The sequence below is a fragment of the Podarcis cretensis genome (assembly GCF_951804945.1).
Source record: "Podarcis cretensis genome assembly, chromosome: 8".
Classification (NCBI taxonomy): Eukaryota; Metazoa; Chordata; class Lepidosauria; order Squamata; family Lacertidae; genus Podarcis; species Podarcis cretensis.
The window spans coordinates 251228-272449 of NC_137177.1; the positions used below are offsets into that span (position 1 = coordinate 251228).

At 52.5% G+C, this 21222-nt stretch overlaps 1 protein-coding gene across 5 annotated transcripts in view; it reads left to right on the plus strand.

Moving 5' to 3' along the window:
• The window catches only part of SPTBN4 (spectrin beta, non-erythrocytic 4), a 92122-nt gene extending 75190 nt beyond the window's left edge, over positions 1–16932 (plus strand). For 3 of the 5 annotated variants that reach the window (XM_079985259.1, XM_079985257.1, XM_079985258.1), the window contains exons 11-19: positions 1777–1915; positions 2161–2245; positions 3602–3798; positions 4488–5137; positions 6671–6752; positions 6936–7219; positions 8245–8418; positions 10776–10818; positions 13510–16617. In XM_079985259.1, coding sequence (XP_079841385.1) covers positions 1777–1915; positions 2161–2245; positions 3602–3798; positions 4488–5137; positions 6671–6752; positions 6936–7219; positions 8245–8418; positions 10776–10818; positions 13510–13674 — 1819 coding nt within the window. In that variant the 3' untranslated portion in view covers positions 13675–16617. Of the gene's footprint in view, positions 1–1776; positions 1916–2160; positions 2246–3601; positions 3799–4487; positions 5138–6670; positions 6753–6935; positions 7220–8244; positions 8419–10775; positions 10819–13509 lie in introns of all 5 variants that reach the window. The other 2 variants (XM_079985255.1, XM_079985256.1) reach the window with 1 other exon arrangement.
• The last annotated feature ends 4290 nt before the right edge of the window (positions 16933–21222 follow it).

A 21222-nucleotide genomic window follows, 5' to 3' on the forward strand; every position in this document is an offset into this window, starting at 1 on the left:
TGTTCCAAAACCAAAGCGTTCCAAAACTAAGGCGTGCTTTCCCATAGAAAGTCATGCAAAACGGATTAATCCGTTCTGGACCTTAAAAAGCAACCCCTGGAACAGCAACTGAACATGGATTTTACTATCTAACGAAACCATTGATCCATAAAATGAAAGCAAGAATCAATGTACTGTACTATAAAATAAATAAGACAGTATTGTAGATGATAAAAATTAACATGAATTTTTCCCCCTTACCCTCACTGATGATAGTCCTTGTTTGGCTGGGGGGCTTTTATCCATTTCCGCAGTCACACAATCCATCAGTCAGTATCTGAACTGGGTTCCACACGGTCACAAAAACAAATTAAGCAAAAAAACCTCAAAAACAAAAACGCAAAATAAAGAGCAAAAACAAAAGTGACAAACTTAATCCATTCCAAAAGTCCTTTTGACTTTTGAAATGTTCAAAAACCAAGGCGCAGCTTCTGATTGGTGCAGGCGCCCCGGAAATAAAAGCTGACAGCCACATCGGACGCTTGGCTTCCGAAAAATGTTCAAAAACTGGAATGCTTACTTCTGGGTTTTTGGCATTTGAGAATCAAGGCATTTGAGAACCAAGGTACCACTGTAATAATAATAATAATTTATTATTTATACCCCACCAATCTGGCTGGGTATCCCCAGCCACTCTGGGTGGCTCCCATCATCATCATCATCATCATGTGACAAAACAACAAACATTAAAAACTTCCCTAAACAGATGTCTTCTAAAAGTCAGATAGTTGTTTATCTCCTTGACATCTGGTGGGAGGGCGTTCCACAGGGCGGGCGCCACCACCAAGAAGGCCCTCTGCCTGGTTCCCTGTAGCTTCACTTCTCGCAGTGAGGGAACCAGGCCCTCAGAAATGGACCCCCATGTCCGGGCTGGACGATGGAGGTGGAGATGCTCCTTCAGGTCTACTGGGCCGTCCCACCAGCTCTCGGAGGGCAGCAGGGTGGAGCACAGCTTTGTGGGAGGCGGGGGGGGGGAATCTCCTCCCTGCTACCTCTTGCCTCCCACTGGACTGCCAGGCCCTGGCCTCTTCAACAGCTGGGGGGTCATGTGCACCTCTGCTGACCCCAAGCTCCCCCAGGGAATGGTTGGAAGGCACCCCAAAGGACGTCTGGCCCAATGCCCTGTCATGCAGGAATCAGGTCCCCCCCCTGGGGTGCCACCACCCACTTAGGGAACCCCTGACGTAGAGGCAGGCAACACATCAAAGCCACCCCCAGTGCCGGATTTATGTATAAGCTAAACAAGCTCTAGCTTAGGGCCCCACTCTCTTGGGGGCCCCAAAAAATGTAAAGGGGGAAGAAACTGGATGTGCATTTCCAAAATATAAGATAAAAAACAAATAAGATAAAACCTACATCCAGCAAGAGTGTTTTGTGTTGTGTCGGCTCCTGTGATGTAAGTCCTGGGTCCCGCCTGCTCGTCTGCTCCCTCAAATATCCCTGGTTTGCTCCTTTCTATATATAGGGTGCCAACATTCCGCATGGACTGCTTGCAGGGCAACATGGGCAAATGGCTTGAGATACCCATGAGGTCCATCAATGACCATCTAGCATATATTCAACCGAAAAACCAGCGACCATTTGTTGTGGACAAAGGACAGCTGGACATGTAAAGGGCCCCATTGCCTTCAGGAGCTGAGGGCCGCATCAAACCTAAATCTGGCCCTGGCCACTCCTGTGATGGGTGTGTGTGTGTGTCTTCCCTCTCACATCATCTCTGCCCCCCTCCCCCTGCAGGGACGTCTCCACCGTGGAAGTGCTGATGAACTACCACCAGGGCCTGAAGAGCGAGATCGAGACCCACAGCAAGAACATTGCCACCTGCGTGGACCTGGGCAAGACGCTGGTGCTGAACAAGAGCCCCGCCTCTGAGGAGGTAGGCTCCGCCCTGTCTCTGTGGCCCCGCCTCCGCCCTCCCCGTGGCCGGGAGAGGGGGGCCCACTGGGCAGTGGGGTCAAGGGGGGCGGCATCCTTCTCTCTTCTGCCACACTCAAGGACCGTGTTGCATGATGGAGATCTTTTCGGAGGGACTGGGATTCTCGGGGGGGGGGGCTAGGAATTGGGGGGGGGGCAGGCAAGGCCTGGGCAGAGACATGACCCTTCATCTTCTCTCCGCTTCAGATCAAGCTCCACCTGGAGAAGCTGATGACCAAGAAGAAGGAGATGGTGGAGAAATGGGACCGGCACTGGGAGTGGCTGCAGCAAAGTGAGTCCGGGTGCAACGCTGGCCCCTCCCCCCCCCAAAAAAAATATCCCCCTGAAAATCCACCCCACAAAACCGTTCCTCCTCTCACAGTTTGCTTTGTAGCCCCCCAAGGAGAAGTGGGGGCATCCCTTTCTCTCCCGACTCCCATCCTCACATTTTTTGGGGTGGGGAGTTGGTCCCATGTTTCTCTGTCAACACATACTATTTATTTATTGACTGAAACATGTGTACAGTGGTACCTTGGAAGTCGAATGGAATCTGTCCCAGAAGTCCGTTCGACTGCCAAAGCATTCGGAAATCAAGGCACGGCTTCCGATTGGCTACAGGAAGCTCCTGCAGCCAATCAGAAGTCACGTTGGATGTTTGGGTTCCAAAGAATGTTTGGAAACTGGAACAATCAGTTCCGGTTTTCAATCGTTCGGGAGCCAAAATGTTCAACTCCCAAGGCGTTTGCTGTGTCATTAAAATAAAAACAAATATCAAAGCAGTCTACAGCCATAAGAACTGTAAGAAAGTGAAAAACAGAGCTCAATTAACCATTGTGGAATAATGTCTTCTTAATCACCTGGCAGAACAGAAATGTTTTCAGGAAGTGTGTAAAAGTTGGTGTGGAATATGCCTGCTGAATCTCCAGTGGCAAAGAGTTCCAGCAGACTGGGCCAAAGGCACTAAAGGCTCAGCTTCTCATTGTCAAATGAACCTCACCAAGTAGAAGCTAAGCTTTTGGGGTCATTGGCGCAATCTCTAGTGGCAGGGAGTTCCAGAGGACAGAGCCGAGGACATGAAAGGCTCAGTTTCTTGGTGTTGCGAAATGAGCCTTGCCAGTTCAGAGAACGCCCAACAAGACTCCTGCAGATGATCTTGGGGATAGAGGGGTTCAGGTGATCCCCAGGGCACCCTCGACCCGAGTTGTTTGGGGCTTCTGCTTGGCTTCCGTGGGGCTTTGGTGGGTGGCTTCCTGCCCTCAATGGGTGAAGAATGCTGCAGCCAGATTGCTGGCAGGAACATCATTAATTATTATTATTATTATTATTATTATTATTATTATTATTAATTACGTGACTTTATATGCCGCCCTGTACCCAGGGTCTCAGGGTGATTCGCAGAATAAAACCAAGATATAAAACCACAAAATGCAGAATAAAAATAAAAACAGCAACCCAATAGCCCCCACGCAACAGCCTCGTGACACCCACTCACAACCAATCCGGGTTCGAGGTTCTTGCGGCTGGCTGAGAATATCTGAGCCCTTCCTTTCAGCAGCTGCCCCAGCTGCCCGTCTTGTGCCCGGCACGGTTCCAGCTTCTTGCCTTGATGGGCAAAGCCCTGAGCTCTTTCCCCCTCTCATCCCTGCAGTGCTGGAGGTCCACCAGTTTGCCCAGGAGGCGGTGGTGGCCGACGCCTGGCTGACCGCGCAGGAGCCACTGCTGAAGAGCCGGGAGCTGGGCAACAGCGTCGACGAGGTGGAGCAGCTGATCCGGCGCCATGAGGCCTTCCGCAAAGCGGCTGCGGCTTGGGAGGAGCGCTTCAGCTCCCTGCGGCGGCTCACCACGGTACGGGGGGCGGAGGGAGCGGGTGCGAATGTCGCCTTGGGGAAGGGGGAGGTTCTTAAGCAGAGATCAGGTGGCCACTGGGCAGGGATTCCTGAGCTGGGTTTCCTGATTTGCAGGGGTTGGACTAGATGACCCTGGGGGGTCCTACGTTTCAGATTCTCATCATCATCAAACCTTTTATTGGCATCGCATACAAACATCCAAAAGAAATCAATACAGATTTACCACTTCCCCAGTGGCACAAAACATTTGCTAAAAGAAAGGAGGCAGAGCAGTCTATGGTCACATCTCCAGGTCTCCAGGGAGATCAGACGTCTGCAGTGTATTTCGACGAGAGAAAACCAAACAGAGATATTTAGACACTAGCTTGGTGAGCTCCTGATCATTCCCCAGTAATAGAAAATGTATGACCTCTGACTCTGGTTTCCATTTGGGGATACAGAGTTGATCTAGAAATTGCTGGCGGAGATCAGCATATAGTTTTCAGTTGAGAACCAGATGTTTCCACCAGGTGGTCTTCACCTGGGCAAGTTCTTTCTCCTTCCGCCCTGCCTGAGAACCTTCCCCAAAGGAGGTTGGATGGATCTGAGTATATGTAAGATGTGTAATATGTGTATGTCAATAAATAAGAAGAAGAAGAAGTCCATAGTTTTCCCGAGGCTGACCCTCCTTTATGCCCTGCCCCACAGATTGAGAAGTTGCGGGCCGAGCAGAGCAAGCAGCCCCCCACGCCTCTCCTGGGCCGCAAGGTCTTCGCCGACCCGGCGGAGCTGGGCCACAAGTCACTCCTGCGCCAGCCCCTCCACGAGAAGGAGCTGCTGCTGCTTCGCGGCCGGGGGGAGGCCCAGGCCCTGGTCAACGGGCTGAAGCCGGAGACCCCCGAGCGCGGCGAGGCCAAGGTGGGCTACGTGCGCCACGAGCTGAAGCCAGAGCGCCTCCAGCCCAGGATTGACCGGCTGCAGGAGGCGCCGGAGGCCAAGGCGCCCGGGGAGGGCAAGGCTGGCGCCGCCGTGGAGGAAGACACCCGCCGACCGGACTCACGGCCGGAGGCGGCGGAGACCAAGGGGGGCGGGCGGGTGGAGGCGCACGTGGAGCGCCACCGGGAGCGCCACGAGCGGCGGCTGGAGCGCCAGGAGTCAGTGGAGCAGCAGGAGGCGCCGCCGGCGCGCCACGAGCAGCCTGAGCGTCGTCGGGAGAGGCGGGAGCGGCGGCTGGAGCGCCAGGAGTCCAGCGAGCAGGAGGCGCCCCGGCAGGCGGGCCGAGAGCGGCACGAGAGGCGGCTGGAGAGGCAGGAGTCCAGCGAGCAGGAGGCCCAGCGCAACGACCCCAAGGGAGGAGGGTGAGGAGCCGCCAAGGGGGGGGGGTGAAGCAGGCAGGTCTGGTGGCCGCAGGGGGAGAAAGCACAGCTCAGTGCCCCCCAGCCAGCCACTCAGCTGAAAGCATTTGCTTAATTTGGGCAAGTGACTTTTAAATTAGGTTTTTAAAAGGGATGCAACATTGGGATAGCTGCACTACAGCGGGTTGGGCTAAATGCCCCTTAGGGTACCTTCCAAGCCTACAATTGGATGATTCTGTGACCTAGCAAGGCAGTGGAGGTTTTTAATGAAAGTCAGATAGCTAAATTCCAGATATTTTCCAGCTGTCATTCCTGTGGCATTGCAGCAGGGGGCTGGTCTAGATGATTCCTGGGGTCCCCTTCCAGCTCTGCAATTTGCAGCATTCAGGCTTGGGCAGCCCTGAAGACAGCCCTGTTTAGGGAAGTTTTTAATGTTTGATTCTGGTTTTAATATTCAGTTGGGAGCCGCCCAAAGTGGCTGGGGAAACCCAGCCAGGTGGGTAGGGTATATAATACAATAGCCTGTTAAACATTAAAAGCTTCCCTAAACAGGGTTACCTTCAGATGTCTTCTAAAAGTCTGATAGTTGTTGTTCTCTTTGATATCTGGTGGGAGGGCGTTCCACAGGGCAGACGCCACTACCAAGAAGGCCCTCTGCCTGCTTCCCTGTAGCTTCACTTTTTGCAATGAGGGAGCCAGCAGAAGGCCCTCGGCATTGGACCTCAGTGTCCAGCAGAACAATGGGAGTGGAGACACTCCTTCAGGTATACTGTACTGAGGCCATTTAGGGCTTTCAAGGTCAGCACCAACACTTTGAATTGTGCTTGGAAACATACTGGGAGTGAATGCAGGTCTTTCAAGACCGGTGTTATGTGGTCTTGGCAGCCACTCCCAGTCACCAGTCCAGCTGCTGCATTCTGGATTAGTTGTAGCTTCCAGGTCACCTTCAAAGGTAGCCCCACGTAGAGCGCATGGCAGTAGTCCAAGCGGGAGATAACCAGAGCATGCACCACTCTGGCGAGACAGACTGCGGGCAGGGAGGGTCTCATCCTGTGTACCAGATGGAGCTGGGAGACAGCTGCCCTGGACACAGAATTGACCTGCACCTCCGTGGACAGCTGTGAGTCCAAAATGACTCCCAGGCTGCGCACCTGGTCCTTCAGGGGCACAGTTACCCCATTCAGGACCAGGGAATCCTCCACACCCGCCCGCCCCCTGTCCCCCAGAAACAGTACTTCTGTCTTGTCAGGATTCAACCTCAATCTGTTAGCCGCCATCCATCCTCCAACCGCCTCTAGACACTCACATTGGACCTTCACCGCCTTCACTGGTTCTGATTTGAAAGAGAGGTAGAGCTGGTTATCATCTGCATACTGATGAACACCCAGCCCAAACCCCTTGATGATCTCTCCCAGAGGCTTCATGTAGATGTTGAAAAGCCTGGCCTGGTCCCTCTCCCCTCCCACTCCTGGGACGCAGCCCTCCTGAATCTCCTGGGGGGGGCACCCTTCTGACCCTCTTCCTGGTCACCCGCAGTAAGGCGACGTTGGCAGACATCGTGGAGCAGCTGCAGGAGAAGGAGTCCACGGGGCCGGGGGCCACGCCAGCAGCGGCAACGGTGAGTCATCCCCCCATTTTTGTTGTGTCCACCCCAGTCCCTGGCTATGCCACCCATGGGTTCCTGGGCTCACATCACGACTGCAAGAGCCTGGGTGACAAGACCTTCCTTGCGGGTCCGCCATCTTGGCCCTGGAGACGTCAAAGCGTCTCTCTCTCTCTCTCTCTCTCTCTTTCCCTGCAGCCGCGTGAGAGGGAGTCTCCGGCCCGCTTGCCCAACGGGCTGGACATGCTGCCCGACCGGACGCCCCGCCCCGACCGCCCCCGCGCCCGAGACCGCCCCAAGCCGCGCCGGAGGCCCCGGCCCAAGGACCCCAATGCCCCGCCGGGGGAGGCGCGCCGGTCCCGCTCGGCCCCCGCCCAGACCAGTGCCCCGCCCCCGCCGCCCCCCACCCACACTGTCCAGCAGGAGGGCTACCTGCTCCGCAAGCTGGAGCTGGAGGGGCCCAACAAGAAGGCCTCCAACAGGTGAGTCGCGGGGGGGTGGGACGCTCCTGCCAGCACCCTCCCTGCCCGCCCTCCCGCGGGACTGGCAAAGGAAAGGGGTGGGGCAGGTCTGCGTCCCCCTGCTGAAAAGGGCCAGTCCCAAGGGCCCTGGGGAGGGCAAAGCAAGTGGGCACAGCTGGGCTGGGGGGAGGCAGACGTGGCCCCAGTTCCAGGGGCTTCTGCTTGGTTTCCGTGGGGCTTTGGTGGGTGGATTTCTGCCTTCAATGTGTGAAGAATGCTGCAGCCAGGGTGCTGGCAGGAACATCATCATCATCATCATCATCATTATTATTATTATTATTATTATTATTATGGTACCTTGGTTCTCAAACTTAATCTGTTCCAGATGTCCATTCCGAAACCAAAGCGTTCCGAAACCAGGCCGCGCTTTCCCATAGAGTCATGCAAAACGGATTAATCCGTTCCAGGCTTTTAAAAACAACCCCTAAAACAGCAAATGAACATGAATTTTACTGTCTAACAAGATCATTGATCCATAAAATGAAAGCAAGAATCAATTTACTGTACTATAAAATAAATAAGACAGTATTGTAGATGATAAAAATTAACATGAATTTATTTTTCTTACCTGCGCTGATGATAGTCATTGTTTGGATGGTGGGCTTTTATCCATTTCCACAGTCATGCAATACATCAATCAATCAGTAGCTGAACTGGGTTCCACACAGTCACAAAAACAAATTAACCAGAAAAGCCTCAAGAACAAAAATGCAAAATAAAGAGCAAAAAGCCAAAGTGCCCAACTTAATCTGTTCTGGATGTCCGTTTGACTTCCAAAATGTTCGGCAACCAAGGCACAGCTTCTGATTGGTGCAGGCGCCCCGGAAACAGTAGCCGACAGCTGCATTGGATGTTCAGCTTCTGAAAAACATTCAGAAACCGGAACACTCGCTTCAGGGTTTTCGGCATTTGAGAACCAGGGGTGGGGGGCTGCTGGGAGGTGCTGACCCCGGCCGGCTTTCTCTCTCTCTCTCTCTCTCTGGCAGGTCCTGGATCAACCTCTTCTGCGTCCTCAATAAGGGGGAGCTGGGCTTCTACAAGGACTCCAAGGGGCGGGAGTCGGGCAGCACCCATGCCAACGAGCCCCTCCTCAGCCTCCTCAACGCCACGAGCGAGGTGGCCAACGCCTACAAGAAGAAGAAAAACGTCCTGAGGATCAAGTGAGCCTCCTTACTGGGATATGGGGGGGGGCAGAGCCGTCTTTCCCATAGGGCTTAGTGGTGCGTCGCGCCAGGGCGCCGGCCTCTCAGGGGCACCCCAGCAAGTGGGGGAGCTGCGCGGCATTGGCGGCTGCCTCCCCTTTCCCTGCACACCCACCAGCTGTGCCCCGCCAACCATAAGGCTGGCGGGCGTGCAGCTACCATCCTAAACCTCTGCAGGGATCGCTCTCCTCCTGAGGACGCTTGGGAGGGGCGCAACTTCACTCCCAAACCTCTGTGGGGATCGCTCTCCTGCAGCGGCATGGGGGAGAGTTGCGCCCCCCCCCGATGGCTGGCAGTGCACAGCTACGGCCACCACAACACTATCTGTGGTAATTTGGGGGCGCCCATCTGCTAAAGACAGCCCTGGGTGGGGGCTCTGCTCCTTCCCTCCAAAGAGGGCAAGCAGGCCCCCAAGGAGTGGGCAAGGAGCTGGAGACCAAGGGAGCCCCTCCTGGCTGCACCCAGGGGCAGGGCACAGATGGTGCCCCTCCTGGGAACCAAGGTGCGGAATGAAGGCGAGGGGAACAGGCTCACCCCAGGCCAGCAAGGAGGTCAGAAGGCAGCAGTACATTGCATGGAAAGTTGGGAGAGACTTTGGAAGGAAGACATTAGATTAACATCATGTTATGATTTAAAAGAAAATTGCATGAAAATGCTTTGCAGGTGGCATTTAGTGCCTCTTAAGCTAGCCAACTTAACGCACGTGGAGCTCTGGTGTAGACCACTGAGCCTAGGGCTTGCCGATCAGAAAGTCAGAAGGTCGGCGGTTCGAATCCCTGCGACGGGGTGAGCTCCCATTGCTCGGTCCCTGCTCCTACCAACCTAGCAGTTCGAAAGCATGTCAAAGTGCAAGTAGATAAATAGGTACCGCTCTAGTGGGAAGGTAAACGGCATTTCCGTGCGCTGCTCTGGTTCGCCAGAAGCGGCTTAGTCATGCTGGCCACATGACCCGGAAAAACTGTCTGCAGACAAACGCCCGCTCCCTTGGCCAGTAAAGATAAGCACCGCAATCCCAGAATCGTTCAGGACTGAACTTAACTGTCAGGGATCCTTTACCTTTTTTTTAGCTAGCCAAAATGTTCAGATCTAGGACAAACACTTCTTGGAAATGCAGGGAGGCTGTAGGGACATGGATCCACATGTGGTGGAACTGTGAAAAGATCAGACCATTTTGGGAAATGATTTATAATGAGCTGAAGAAAATGTGCAAATGCTCCTTCCTTAAGAAACCTGAAGCCTCCTGCTAGGAATTATGGGTAATGAAATCCCCAAAAAGTTCAGGAGAGTCTTATGTATGTTACAGTCGCAGCCAGAATTCTAATCGAAAAAAACTGGAAGGGAGAGGATATTCCATCTAAATCAGACTGGCAAAATAAAATAAGAGAGTACGCTGAACTGGCAAGATTATCAGCAAGGTTACAAGACGTTGCTGATGAAAAATTTATCAGAGAGTGGGATATATATACTGAGTCTATATAAAAGAACATTGTCAAAAGATCAATCTATTGGCAGGTCTTGATTGAGCTTTGGTGTGTAAATAGGATAATTTTGTAAAATAAAATCTATAGTAAGTTAAATAACATGTAGAAAGCAAAGTTTAAGTGCATATTTAAGGAATTTAATTTGGGAATGCAAGGGGAAGATCGGAGGTCTTGTCAAATTTAATCACAGATGGATGTACAAAGCAAGTATTAGTTAAAGAATGAATAATTATTTTTTATTTCTCATTTTGCCTATAACATCTATTGTACATTTCTATTATAAAGTTTTCAACCAGTAAAGCATCCCAAAAAGGGGGGGCAGCAGTACCTAAGAACACAGGGGCCCATCGAGCCCAACATCCTTGTTCTCAGTGATCAAATGCCCCAAAGAACCTAGGAGTCAAGATAGACTACCTCTGGACCTGGAGGTTCCATAGGAATTTAAGGAAAGCCTGGTTGCAGGATTAGGCCATTGGCCCATGTAGTCTGGCATCCTGTTCTCATAGGGGCCAACCAGAGGCCCATCATGGGAAGCCTGCAAACAGGATCCGAGCAAGACTGCACTCTCCCCTCTTGTGGTTTCCAGCAACGGAGATTAAGTGCACAGCCATTGTGCCCAGGAGCCATCGATAGCCCTCTCTTCCTCCTTCCTAAATTTGCCTCATCCTCTTTTATAGCCATCTAGGCTGCTGGCCACCACTGTCTCTTGTGGCAAGGAGTTCCATAGTTGCCCCTGAATGGCAGTGAAGCGCAGGAGGGCCACTGGCCGGATCCAGCCCAAGGCTATTCCTCTGTTCTTGACTTCCCTAACCGCTGCTTCTTCCTCTCTTCCAGGACTGGCGAAGGTGGCGAGTTCCTCCTGCAGGCCAAGGACGAGGTGAGCGCTCTGTTCTCTCTCAGAAGGGTGTTTTTAAATTTATTTATTTTTCCAAAAAAAAGTTCACACAAAATCCTGCCAAAGGCAGTGATATCAAACAGGATCTGGCAGCAATATACGTATGCCATATATGATTATTTGTCTGCGGGCAAACTCCGGCTCCCTCGGCCTGAAAGCAGAGATGAGTGCCGCACCCCAAAATTGAATTCGACTGGACTTAACTGTCCTGGGGTCCCAGAGCAGAGACAGAACAAGGCAGGGTTATGAAACAGGGACCCTGTGATACCAGGGCAATGTAATTAACTGATTCAAACACCCTTAGTCACTGTATCAATCCTATTCAATCATGGGCCAAGGGGATCCCAGGCCATGTTCCTCCTGGCTTACAAATGAAATAAGGTCAGATCTCATCTGTTTATCTGAATCTGCAGCAGGGCAGCAGCTGAAGAAGGAGCAAAAAGGGTTTTCTTGTGTGTGTTTCTTTGTGGCTGATTAGCTGCTCTCCCTGTGAAAGGGTCAGAGGGGGCCGGGTTTCTGTTGAGGCAGGTGAGTAGCTGTGGGAGGAGCTTATCAGAGCTTGAGGGCCAGTGTGGTGTAGTGGTTAAGAGCGGTAGTCTCGTAATCTGGGGAACCGGGTTCGCGTCTCCGCTCCTCCACATGCAGCTGCTGGGTGACCTTGGGCCAGTCACACTTCTCTGAAGTCTCTCAGCCCCACCCACCCCACAGAGTGTTTGTTGTGGGGGAGGAAGGGAAAGGAGAAGGTTAGCCGCTTTGAGACTCCTTAAAGGGAGTGAAAGGCGGGATATCAAATCCAAACTCTTCTTCTTCTTCTTCTTCTTCTGCTTGCAGGGCAGCGGCGCGCGCAGTTTGATTCATCTTTTAGATTTAGGGGAGCTAGTCTCAAACGTTTGTTGGGGGAGACCTAGGTTTTTGGGGGGGAGTTATTTGTCCTGTCTGCACGCTTCTTATGATGGAGGACCGCTGTAGCCACCCCCAACGACACATTCTCAAGATGGAGAGTGAGGGAACAGCTGCAGTCGCCTGCAGTTCCTGCGCAATGTTTGCCATCTTGCCAAAGGTTGCAGGCAGCTTTACCTGCAGCAATTGCATGTTGATTGCCCTCTTAGAAGACAAAGTCCAGCAACTGGAGGAACGTGTGGCTACGCTCCAAAGAATTAGAGAGCTGGAGCTCTTCTTGGAAGCAACAGAGCACACCGTCTCCACCAAAGAGGAGACAGGGGACTCCCCTGAGAAGGAGGCTAGTTCACCAACACAGGAGCCAGATATATGGAGAAACGTGACTCAAAGAAGTAGGAGGCCCAGGGTTCGCTCTGATTGTTTAGAAATACACAATCGCTTTGAGGTCCTCTCCCCTAGCATGGAAGACGAAGAGCAGACTCCATTTGAGGATCTCTCCCTCATTACAGTCGATCAGGTATATGAAGACGAGCAGCAAAGTCAGTCCTCAGGGAATGTGCAGGCGACCTTGGAACGGACAGCTCACGGAAGAACCCTGACCAAACCTAAGAGGAGGCGTGTCATGGTGATAGGGGACGCCCTACTGAGGGGAACAGAAGCATAGTGAACTCTATGATTCTATGAATCTTGGCAGTCTTTCTTGTCCTTGGCATGTTCTTGGCATTTCATGATTCTTCTTGTTTGAACCTGGTGTTGTGTAGCTCCTGGCATTGTTTGAGACTAGTGTTTTATAGCCAGAGTTTTACGCCTCCTTGCATGTACCGTTCATATCATATTGTTTTTGCCAGAACGTGCTCATTCCATTAGCTCTTTGATCAACACAGTTCATTAATAGTTCCTCAACAGCATCCATTTTGTGGTGTTCTTCAACCATTTTAGGCCGATACAAACCATTCCAATCCCAAAAATCAAGACGCGGGTGGCACTGTGGATTAAACCACAGAGCCTAGGGCTTGCCAATCAGAAGGTCAGCGGTTCGAATCCCCACACCGGGGTGAGCTCTCATTGCTTGGTCCCTGCTTCTGCCAACCTAGCAGTTCGAAAGCACGTCAAAGTGCAATTAGATAAATAGGTACTGCTACGGCGAGAAGGTAAACGGTATTTCTGTGCGCTGCTCTGGTTCGCCAGAAGCACCTTAGTCATGCTGGCCACATGACCCGGAAGCTGTACGCCAGCTCCCTCGACCAATAAAGCGAGATGAGCGCCACAATCCTAGAGTCGTCCGCGACTGGACCTAATGGTCAGGGTCCCTCTACCTTTACCTTTAATCCAAAAAAAAGGTTGCAAACCGGGATACAGTCATACCTCGGGTTACAGCTTCTTCAGGTTGCGTTTTTTCAGGTTACAGACCACCAAAACGCGGAAATACCGGAATGGGTTACTTCTGGGTTTCGGCGGTCGCACATGCGCAGAAGCGCTAAATCGCGCTGTGCGCAGAAGTACTGAATCGCAACCCACACGTGTGCAGACGCACAGGCGCAGGTTGCAAACGCTGCGGGTTGCTAACATGCATCCCACATGGATCATGTTCGCAAACCGAGCATCCACTGTATATCAGATCCCAGAAGGTTTTTACTTTACTGCAAGTCCACCACATATGATAGAAATTTCCCTCTTTTTCTTTACATTTCCAACATTCCTTATTTTTCACCTTTACATTTTAGCAAGTTTTGCTGGCCTTAACTCTCTTCCTTCCTTCCTTCCTTCCTGCAGGAGGAGCTGAAGACCTGGCTGGAGGCCCTCACCGCCTCCATCGCGGAGCACGCCGAGATCGCCCGCTGGAGCCAGGCCTTGCTGACCACCTCCTCCACCGACGAGGGCAACCCCAAACATCGGGACGCTGACCGCAGGGCCAGTACCTCGGGCCGCAAGAAGTGAGGCTGCCCCTCTGGCCACAGGGCCGTCAGGCTGCTGTGAGGAACCCGCAGAGAAGGAGGCGCCGGACACTCTGGGCCCACGGTCCCCGTGGCCCTCGGCCTACGCGAGGAGGAGAGTTTCCTGGGGCAGACTCTGGGGGTCTTTGGGAGGGCCATGGCTGGGCGCCAAGGCACTCCAGGGCCCCGAGGTGGGGGGGCGGCGCCTGCTCCCTCTGTATCTGCTGAACCAGCCAAGACTGTAGAGACAGTGAATCGCTGGGGGGTGAGGCTCCACCAGCGCAGGGGGGGGGGAGCTGGTGCCCCAGAGGGTCCCCAGAGCCTGCCACCCTTGCTCCTGCCAAGAGGCACCCAAGGGACCCTGGCCTGGCGGATGCACGGGACCCAGGAGGCTGCTCTGCTTTCCCATGGCTGGTGCCCAGGAACAAACAGCGCCCCCGTCAACCACAGAGTCACATCTTCTGCTTTTGTCCAATCTGTGTCCAGGGAACCCCCCTTTTCATATTCTCTCCCCCCCCCCACGCTCCAAAATGTCCTCCAAATGGGACCCGTGCCAGGCAGAAGCAGAGGCAGGCCAGGTGAGTGGGGGGGGTTTGCAGGGCCGCCCCCCTTTGCTGCCACCAGCGGGAAGAGGCAGCTCACCCCCCCATCCCTCCCCAGGAGCTCAAAGTGACTGCTTGACAACGGCCCTCAAGGGAGGTGTGTCAAAGGTGAGGACTGGCTGTTTCTGCTTTCTCTGCAAGAATTTCTCCTTCCAGTTTCTTGTCTTCCGATCAACAACAAAACTTGCTCGTGGGGGCAGTTTTTTGTGAGGGTTGCGGGGGCATCGCTCCAGACCCCCCCCCCCGCCCCCGTCTTTGTCAACCTCGCCACCTGCTTCGTCAGCAATCAGACTCCTAGGAACTGCATTTGACGCATTACTCAAGTCCAGAGATGACCCCACACCGCTCCCCTGCCCCCACCCGGAAAAACGTCTCGTCTGGGGTGCTGTGTGTGTGTGTTGGCCCCTGGCCACCTTCCCATCTGTGTCTGGCTCTGCTCCCATCTCCCTCGCAAAGCCATCACCCCCTTAGTTGCCTTTGCGCCTCTCTCTCTGCGCGCCCTTTCGATGCCCTCCAGACAGAAACCTCCTCTGCGTCCCTCGAGAGGCGGAGAGTGAAGGGGCCACAGGGGGAGGCTGCCTGCTCCCCCCTTTTCCAAGGCTGCCTGGGGCTCTGCTGCTCCCACTGCCTCATCTTTGGGGCTCGGGGGGGGGGCATCCGAGACAGAACAGGCTCCAGCTTCCAAGGAGGAGCCCGCAAAGGAGGCGCAAACGGCACCCGGATTTCGGAGCACAAACTCACATCAGCAGCACAAGGGGGGGGGAGCCCGCGGGCACCGCTTTGGCACTGCTCTTAACAAGCCATATCCCTTGCCATCACGACTTCTGCTATTGGGGAGGGGCACCTTGGGGAGGGGGCTCCCCCATCATGCACGGAGGTGTGCTTTTATGCAATAAACAGCAGAGTCAGGAACTGCACATGGAGACGGCCCCAGGAGGGGCGGGGGGGGGGAGAGAGAGAGCTGGTCCCCAGCCAGAGCGGAGGCCCCAAGAGGCCTCCAACAGGCAGCCTCTGCCCCAGAACAGCACATCCGCTTTGCCTGCGCCCTCAGAGAGTAGAGACCGTCTCGGATCCTTTATCTTGCGATTCCTGCCTTGCTGGGGGTTGGACCAGATGACCCCTGGGTTCCCTATGATGAGGTCAGCCTGAGAGGGAAGGGAGGTTTCTGTGGGTCTTTACTCTGCAGAGGCTGGACCGGTCCTGGCGAGGGTTTTTCAAGCTGGATGTTTCACCCCCAACCCTTGTTTGTCCCCCTTGATTTCAAGTCCGCCTGGTCTTCTTCCCACTCAGTGCAGAGAGGAAACGGAAAGGCAACATCTGTCCTGGAAGCCAGCTGTGCAGCTCTGGGGGGGGGGCAGATTAGGGTCAGCAGCTCCTATCCATTTCCCCTGGGAGCTCAGGGAGATGCTGAAGTCGTACCCCTGGTCCAGCTAGCTCCATCCGTATTTTGGATACCGACCGTGGTTCTCTTGAGATTTCAGACAGGCTCTCTGTATCCACAGCAGGTGCTTGCCCACTGACCTGTGGCCTTCCTGCCCAGTGTGTCCCATTCCCAGGACGGCCAGCGACCCCCTTAAGCCCCCCTCCCAGTGTGAAACGCCTTCCTACAAGTCAATACCTGCCTCCATTTCCAGCCCGAGCTTTGAGACCAGGTGGGGAAAGGGGGTGCTCTTGCCGGCCCCGGGGCCAAGATTGGGGGCTGTGCTTTGTACATTCTTCAGGGGGTTGGGGACCCTTTGGGTCCCTCCCAGCTCTATGATTCTATCCTGAGCTGCAATGATTGGTGACCTTGAAGATTTGAGAACCCAAACTTTAAAACGTGACCCTTGTCCAGAGGAAGACAGTCCCAAGCGCAGCTGGCACCGGTCCCCAAACATCTCTCAGCCCCAGGACGTGGGGTCAAGATGCTCCCTGCCACAAGTCCAGCCGCATGCTTGATCCGTCCGGGGCCGGCGTGCTCCCTAGCCAAGGCCTGGTGGAGCTCAGATTAATCGTCATGCCTGTGAACAGACCGTTCTGGGGCAGCTTTTCCCAATCTCGTAACGTTTCCAGCCTGAGACTGGGCCCGATCCGGCCTCCCTCGTCCCGGGTGTGTCTCCACGGTGCCTCTCCTGGAGCTGGTGCACTTTTATCTGTTGACGCTTCCGCATCCCCCTCGGCCTCCCCTAACCGTTCAGAAGCCTGTAAGATATTGTAATTGCTTTAAATAAGTTTTTCTTTGTCTTGTATAGAAAAAGAACCGCCAAAAAACTGGAGCATTTGGGGTTTTGCATTCTCTCATTTTGTTTGGCTGTAAATCTTTCTGAAGAACTGTGTTTTTCAAACAGAGACCAATTTGTAAAAGAGCTTAGATCTTGGTTGCATGAGATCCAGTGATCAACTTGCTTGCTGCCTCTTCGTGTGGGTCCCCACCACGTCCAGTCTCGAGAAGCCACGAATCCCCCACGCACCACAATGGGTGTTCTTCTAACATGGCTGCAGGTGTCCGCTGCTCAGACTTCACCCATGTCCAGTTGCACAGAGATTAGTAGCTCTCTTTCTGCTCCCGGTGCAGATCCTGGTCATTCCACAGCCTTGACCAATGGGGAAAGCATGAGCTGTGCCACCTTGGTGTCCAATAAAGGGGAACGGAGTGGTCCTAGACCCTGGCTGCAACCAAACTTGTCTTTTGGGGTCCCATTTCTTTGCCAGGCTTCCATGGCAGTGTGCTAGTGGAGGCAGAACAGGCATAGGGACCCAGCGGCCCTCTAGATGTGGTTGGGACTATAATGCCCATTGGCTAGGCTCCCTGAAGTGGATTAAAGTTGTAGTCCAACCCCCACCATGTGGGAATGTTCAGGGAGGCAGGAGAGGATAGATTGTTTATTAATATCCTTCCCAATTTGTGCTAGCAAGTTCCTTAACTTAGCAGAGTTTCACATTCCCCTTTTAAACGCACAGCAGATAGCTGGTTGCAGGCTTGTATAAGCCTCTCACTATTAGGTCCCTGGTAAGTTCCGTTATATCCCTCTTAAAAGAATAAACACGCCACAATCTTGTGTCAAGTATATAAAAGATGTTTACTCACATCATCAGTTCACAGTTGGATCCCTGAAGGCAGACTTAGCTACAAAGTATATACAGTGGACGCTCAGGTGGTGAACGTGATCCGTGCGGGAGGCACATTTGCAACCCGCAGCATTCGTAACCCCCAGTGCCGTGTCTGCGCACATGCAGGTCACAATTTGGTCTTATGCGCAAAGCGCAATTTAACGCTTCTGCACATGCGTGAGCGCCGAAACCCGGAAGTAACCTGTTCCGTTACTTCTGGGTTTGGCCCGGTCTGCAACCCGAAAATGCGCAACCTGAAGCGTCTGTAACCCAAAGTATGACTGTACATGTGGATCTATCCCATATGGGGATAATCCCAGGGTCCTCTGTTGGCTAGAGCAGTGTTTCCCAACCTTGGGCCTCCAGCTGTTTTTGAACTACAATTCCCATCATCCCTGACCACTGGTCTTGCTAGCTAGGGATGATGGGAGTTGTAGTCCAAAAACAGCTGGAGGCCCAAGGTTGGGAAACACTGGGCTAGAGCATCTCTAGCTAAAAGCTGCTCCAACGATGGAGGAAGTCAAAGAGAGTGGCAGCATGCCTTTGTCCTTTTGTTACCTGGACAGGTAAGGTCACGCCCACCTCTAGTCACATGCAAGAGGAAGGATGCTCCAGGCCATGAGGAAACAGGAAGTTTTCAACTGGCTGGATCAAACATCTCCTCGCATGTCCACTCTAGGAAAACAAGGAATGTTGTACTTGACTGCTACTTACATATCACATCCCACACTCTGGGACTCGATCCCTTGCTATTGCTCTGCATTTTCTGGGTGTCCCTCTCCGCTATGTTGCCAGGCCTCTTTCTTGCTAGGTCCTTCAAAAGAGGATTGGACAAATTCATGGAGGCAGGAATGCTTCTAAATGCCAGTTGCTGGAAACCAGGGGAGGGGAGAAGGTTCTTGTGTCTGGGTCGGGCTTGTGGGTTTCTCATTCTGGGCATCTGCTTGGCCACGGGGAGGACAGGATGCTGGGCCACATGGGCCATTGGCCTGATCCAGCAGGTTCTGCTTACGTTCTTAACATAGGAATCTGCCTTTTACCAAGTCTGACCGTTGGTCCATCTGTTGGTGGCAAGGAAGAAATAGGTATATCAAAGGAGAATTCCTGGATTGCAAGATCAAAGTTTGGAGCAAGTCCCCTTTGGTGGGAGAACCCCGGCAAAGATTTAGAATCACAAAGCATGCAGCAAAGTAAAGTGTGGAAATATCGGCTGCTAGACCTTTAAGAGATGCCCTTGTGAGTTCCTTCCAAAGTTCCCCTCTTCCACAGCATAGAAAAATACCACACATTTAGTGAGTTAATAATTGTTTACTTACAAACTCTCCAAACGTTCATGTGCTTTCCCCCACATTGGTCGTAAAACACAGACAGTGAAATTTGGTTTAGTTGTAGGGGTGAAAGTTCCTAAATTATCAGCATGATAAAAGCTTGTTACAGCCATGCGGTCTGAGCCTGGAGAAACCCACCCACCCTCCTGAAACTGGCATTCGGGATTGGGGGAACTGTAGTTTCAGAGCTACAATTCCCAGCACCCTGATTCAACTACAGCTCCCACAGTTCTTTTGGGTGGGGGGGGGGGGAGTCGTGCGCCAGATGAGTCTGCCTCCCCCCATCCTCTCCAGGTGGAGGATCTGCTAGGCTCTCCCTGGCCTCTCCTGCTCCTCCTGCCTGTTGTTAAGGGGGGAAATTCTGGGGTGAGAGACTACCCAACAGCCCAGCTCGTCGGGGTGCAAGTCCCCCGGGGGTCCGTGTGGTCAGTAAAAGAAGGAAGTTCTAGCCAAGTAATTTGGAGCAAAACATCCGTCAGTAGACCAGGGGTCAGCAAACTTTTTCAGCAGCAGGCCAATCCACTGTCCCTCAGACCTTGTGGGGGGCCGGGCTATATTTTGAAAAATAAATAAAAATGAACAAATTCCTATGCCCCACAAATAACCCAGAGATGCGATAAAGATGCAGAGATGAAAGGACACATTCTACTCATGTAAAAACACGCTGATTCCCGGACCGTCCATGGGCCGGAGAAGGCGACTGGGCCAGATCCGGCCCCAGGGCCCTTAGTTTACCTACCTATGCAGTAGACCATAATCTTTATTGTTGCACAACCAGTCCCCACGGGAGTAAGGAACCCCAAGCATGGAGTGACACCCTCTTTTCAACCTTCCCTCTTTCCCCCAGAATACACTTCGAGGGGCATCACTGATACATCATCACTACATCACTGGCATGTCACAAATGGGGGGGGGTACACAAGGGTTACACCAGTTCACCATGAGGTCACTTTCTCAGACCCCTTTCCCAACACCTCTTAAGTCCCCATCACTGAAAGGACAATGAAACTCTTGACATCTCCTTGCCCTCAGGACTGGTCTGGAGATGGGCTTTCAGAGCACCTGACTTGCTCAACTGTCTAGTGTTGCCCCCTTGGTCACTCCCTGGGGGGGGGGGGGCTGTCTGTGCTCTCACACTTGGGGAATGATGGCGAGATGCCCTGTTCCTGCTGCCTACAGTGACTTCCTGCTTCTTGGTTCATGGACCGAGGTGGAGCCCAAATTCACCTTCCTTTAAGGACCAAAATGGCATTGGAATGAGGAGAGTCACTTAAAGTGTGAATTTATATGAATTTATAAAGGTAGGTATCTTCCCTGAGCTGTCAAGTATAAAGGATACATTCAGGCATAATATTTGTAATATTGTAACAACTTTAAAGATGTGCCCCCCCCCCGTAATTTCCGTAACGAGCTACAATTCCCAGCACCCTGATTCAACTACAGCTCCCACAGTTCTTTTTTTTTTGGGGGGGGGGGAGTCACGTGCGCTTAATGAGTCTGCTCCCGCCTCCTCTCCAGGTGGAGAATCTGCTTGGCTCTCCCTAGAGAGACTGAGGAATCCAAGCCAGATGGGCGGGGTATAAATATTATTAATCAGTCAATCAATCAATCATTACAACTATTATTATTATTTTCCCTGGCCTGCTACTGCGTGTCTATTGGGAATTGGATGATCCCCATGCATTTTGTCTCCCCATGAAGGACGGCATACAAATTCAATTAACAGCCATGATAGTTAGGGGGTGTTGTAAACAAAATCTGCCCTTATTCCTGTAATAGGAATTTTATGGTATGTTCATAAGTGTACCAACCAAGCACATACATAGATCAGCACAGGAAGGCCAACCTGGAACCATTTTGATTCCTAAACTGAGCAAATGTTTTCTCTGCAAGGTCAAACTGGAAAAGCCTCCCCATTGTCTTTTCCTTCACAAATCCTGTCTTAAGGGTGTTTGAATAAGGTGTGAGCCTGTGACATGGTCCAGGAACTAAGTATTTATCACTACCAAAGACTGGCCAGGCTCCGCAGGCAATCCAATCAAGTAACCTGCCAGACAAGAGATAAACAAGGAGATATTCAAATTTCTGTTTTAGACCACCTTTGCTGTGATGTATGTATGAGATTTCTGGGGGTGGTCTTGATCCGCAGGATGGGAATTTCAAAAGTCTTTATAAGCCATTGCACAGCATTTTTCTGGGTCCTCCTCCTTTCCTGCGTGTGAGGGGAGCACCCTGTTGCAACAGATCAATAAAGATCAAGCTTACGAGCTGCTTTGCTTCTCAATATTCTCTGCTTGGCCTCTGTTATTTTCTCCTACCAATAGGGAACCTATGTAAGGACTCTATATGGGCTCTTGGATACCCCATAAGGGAAAAGGGCATATTTTTGTTTACAACATTCCCTTATAGAGTCCTTTGTAGGTTCTCCATCGGTAGGAGAAAAGAACAGAGGCCAACCAGAGAATATTGAGAAGCAAAGCAGCTAGGAAGCCTGATCTTGATTGACTGTTGCAACAGGGGGCTCCCCTCACA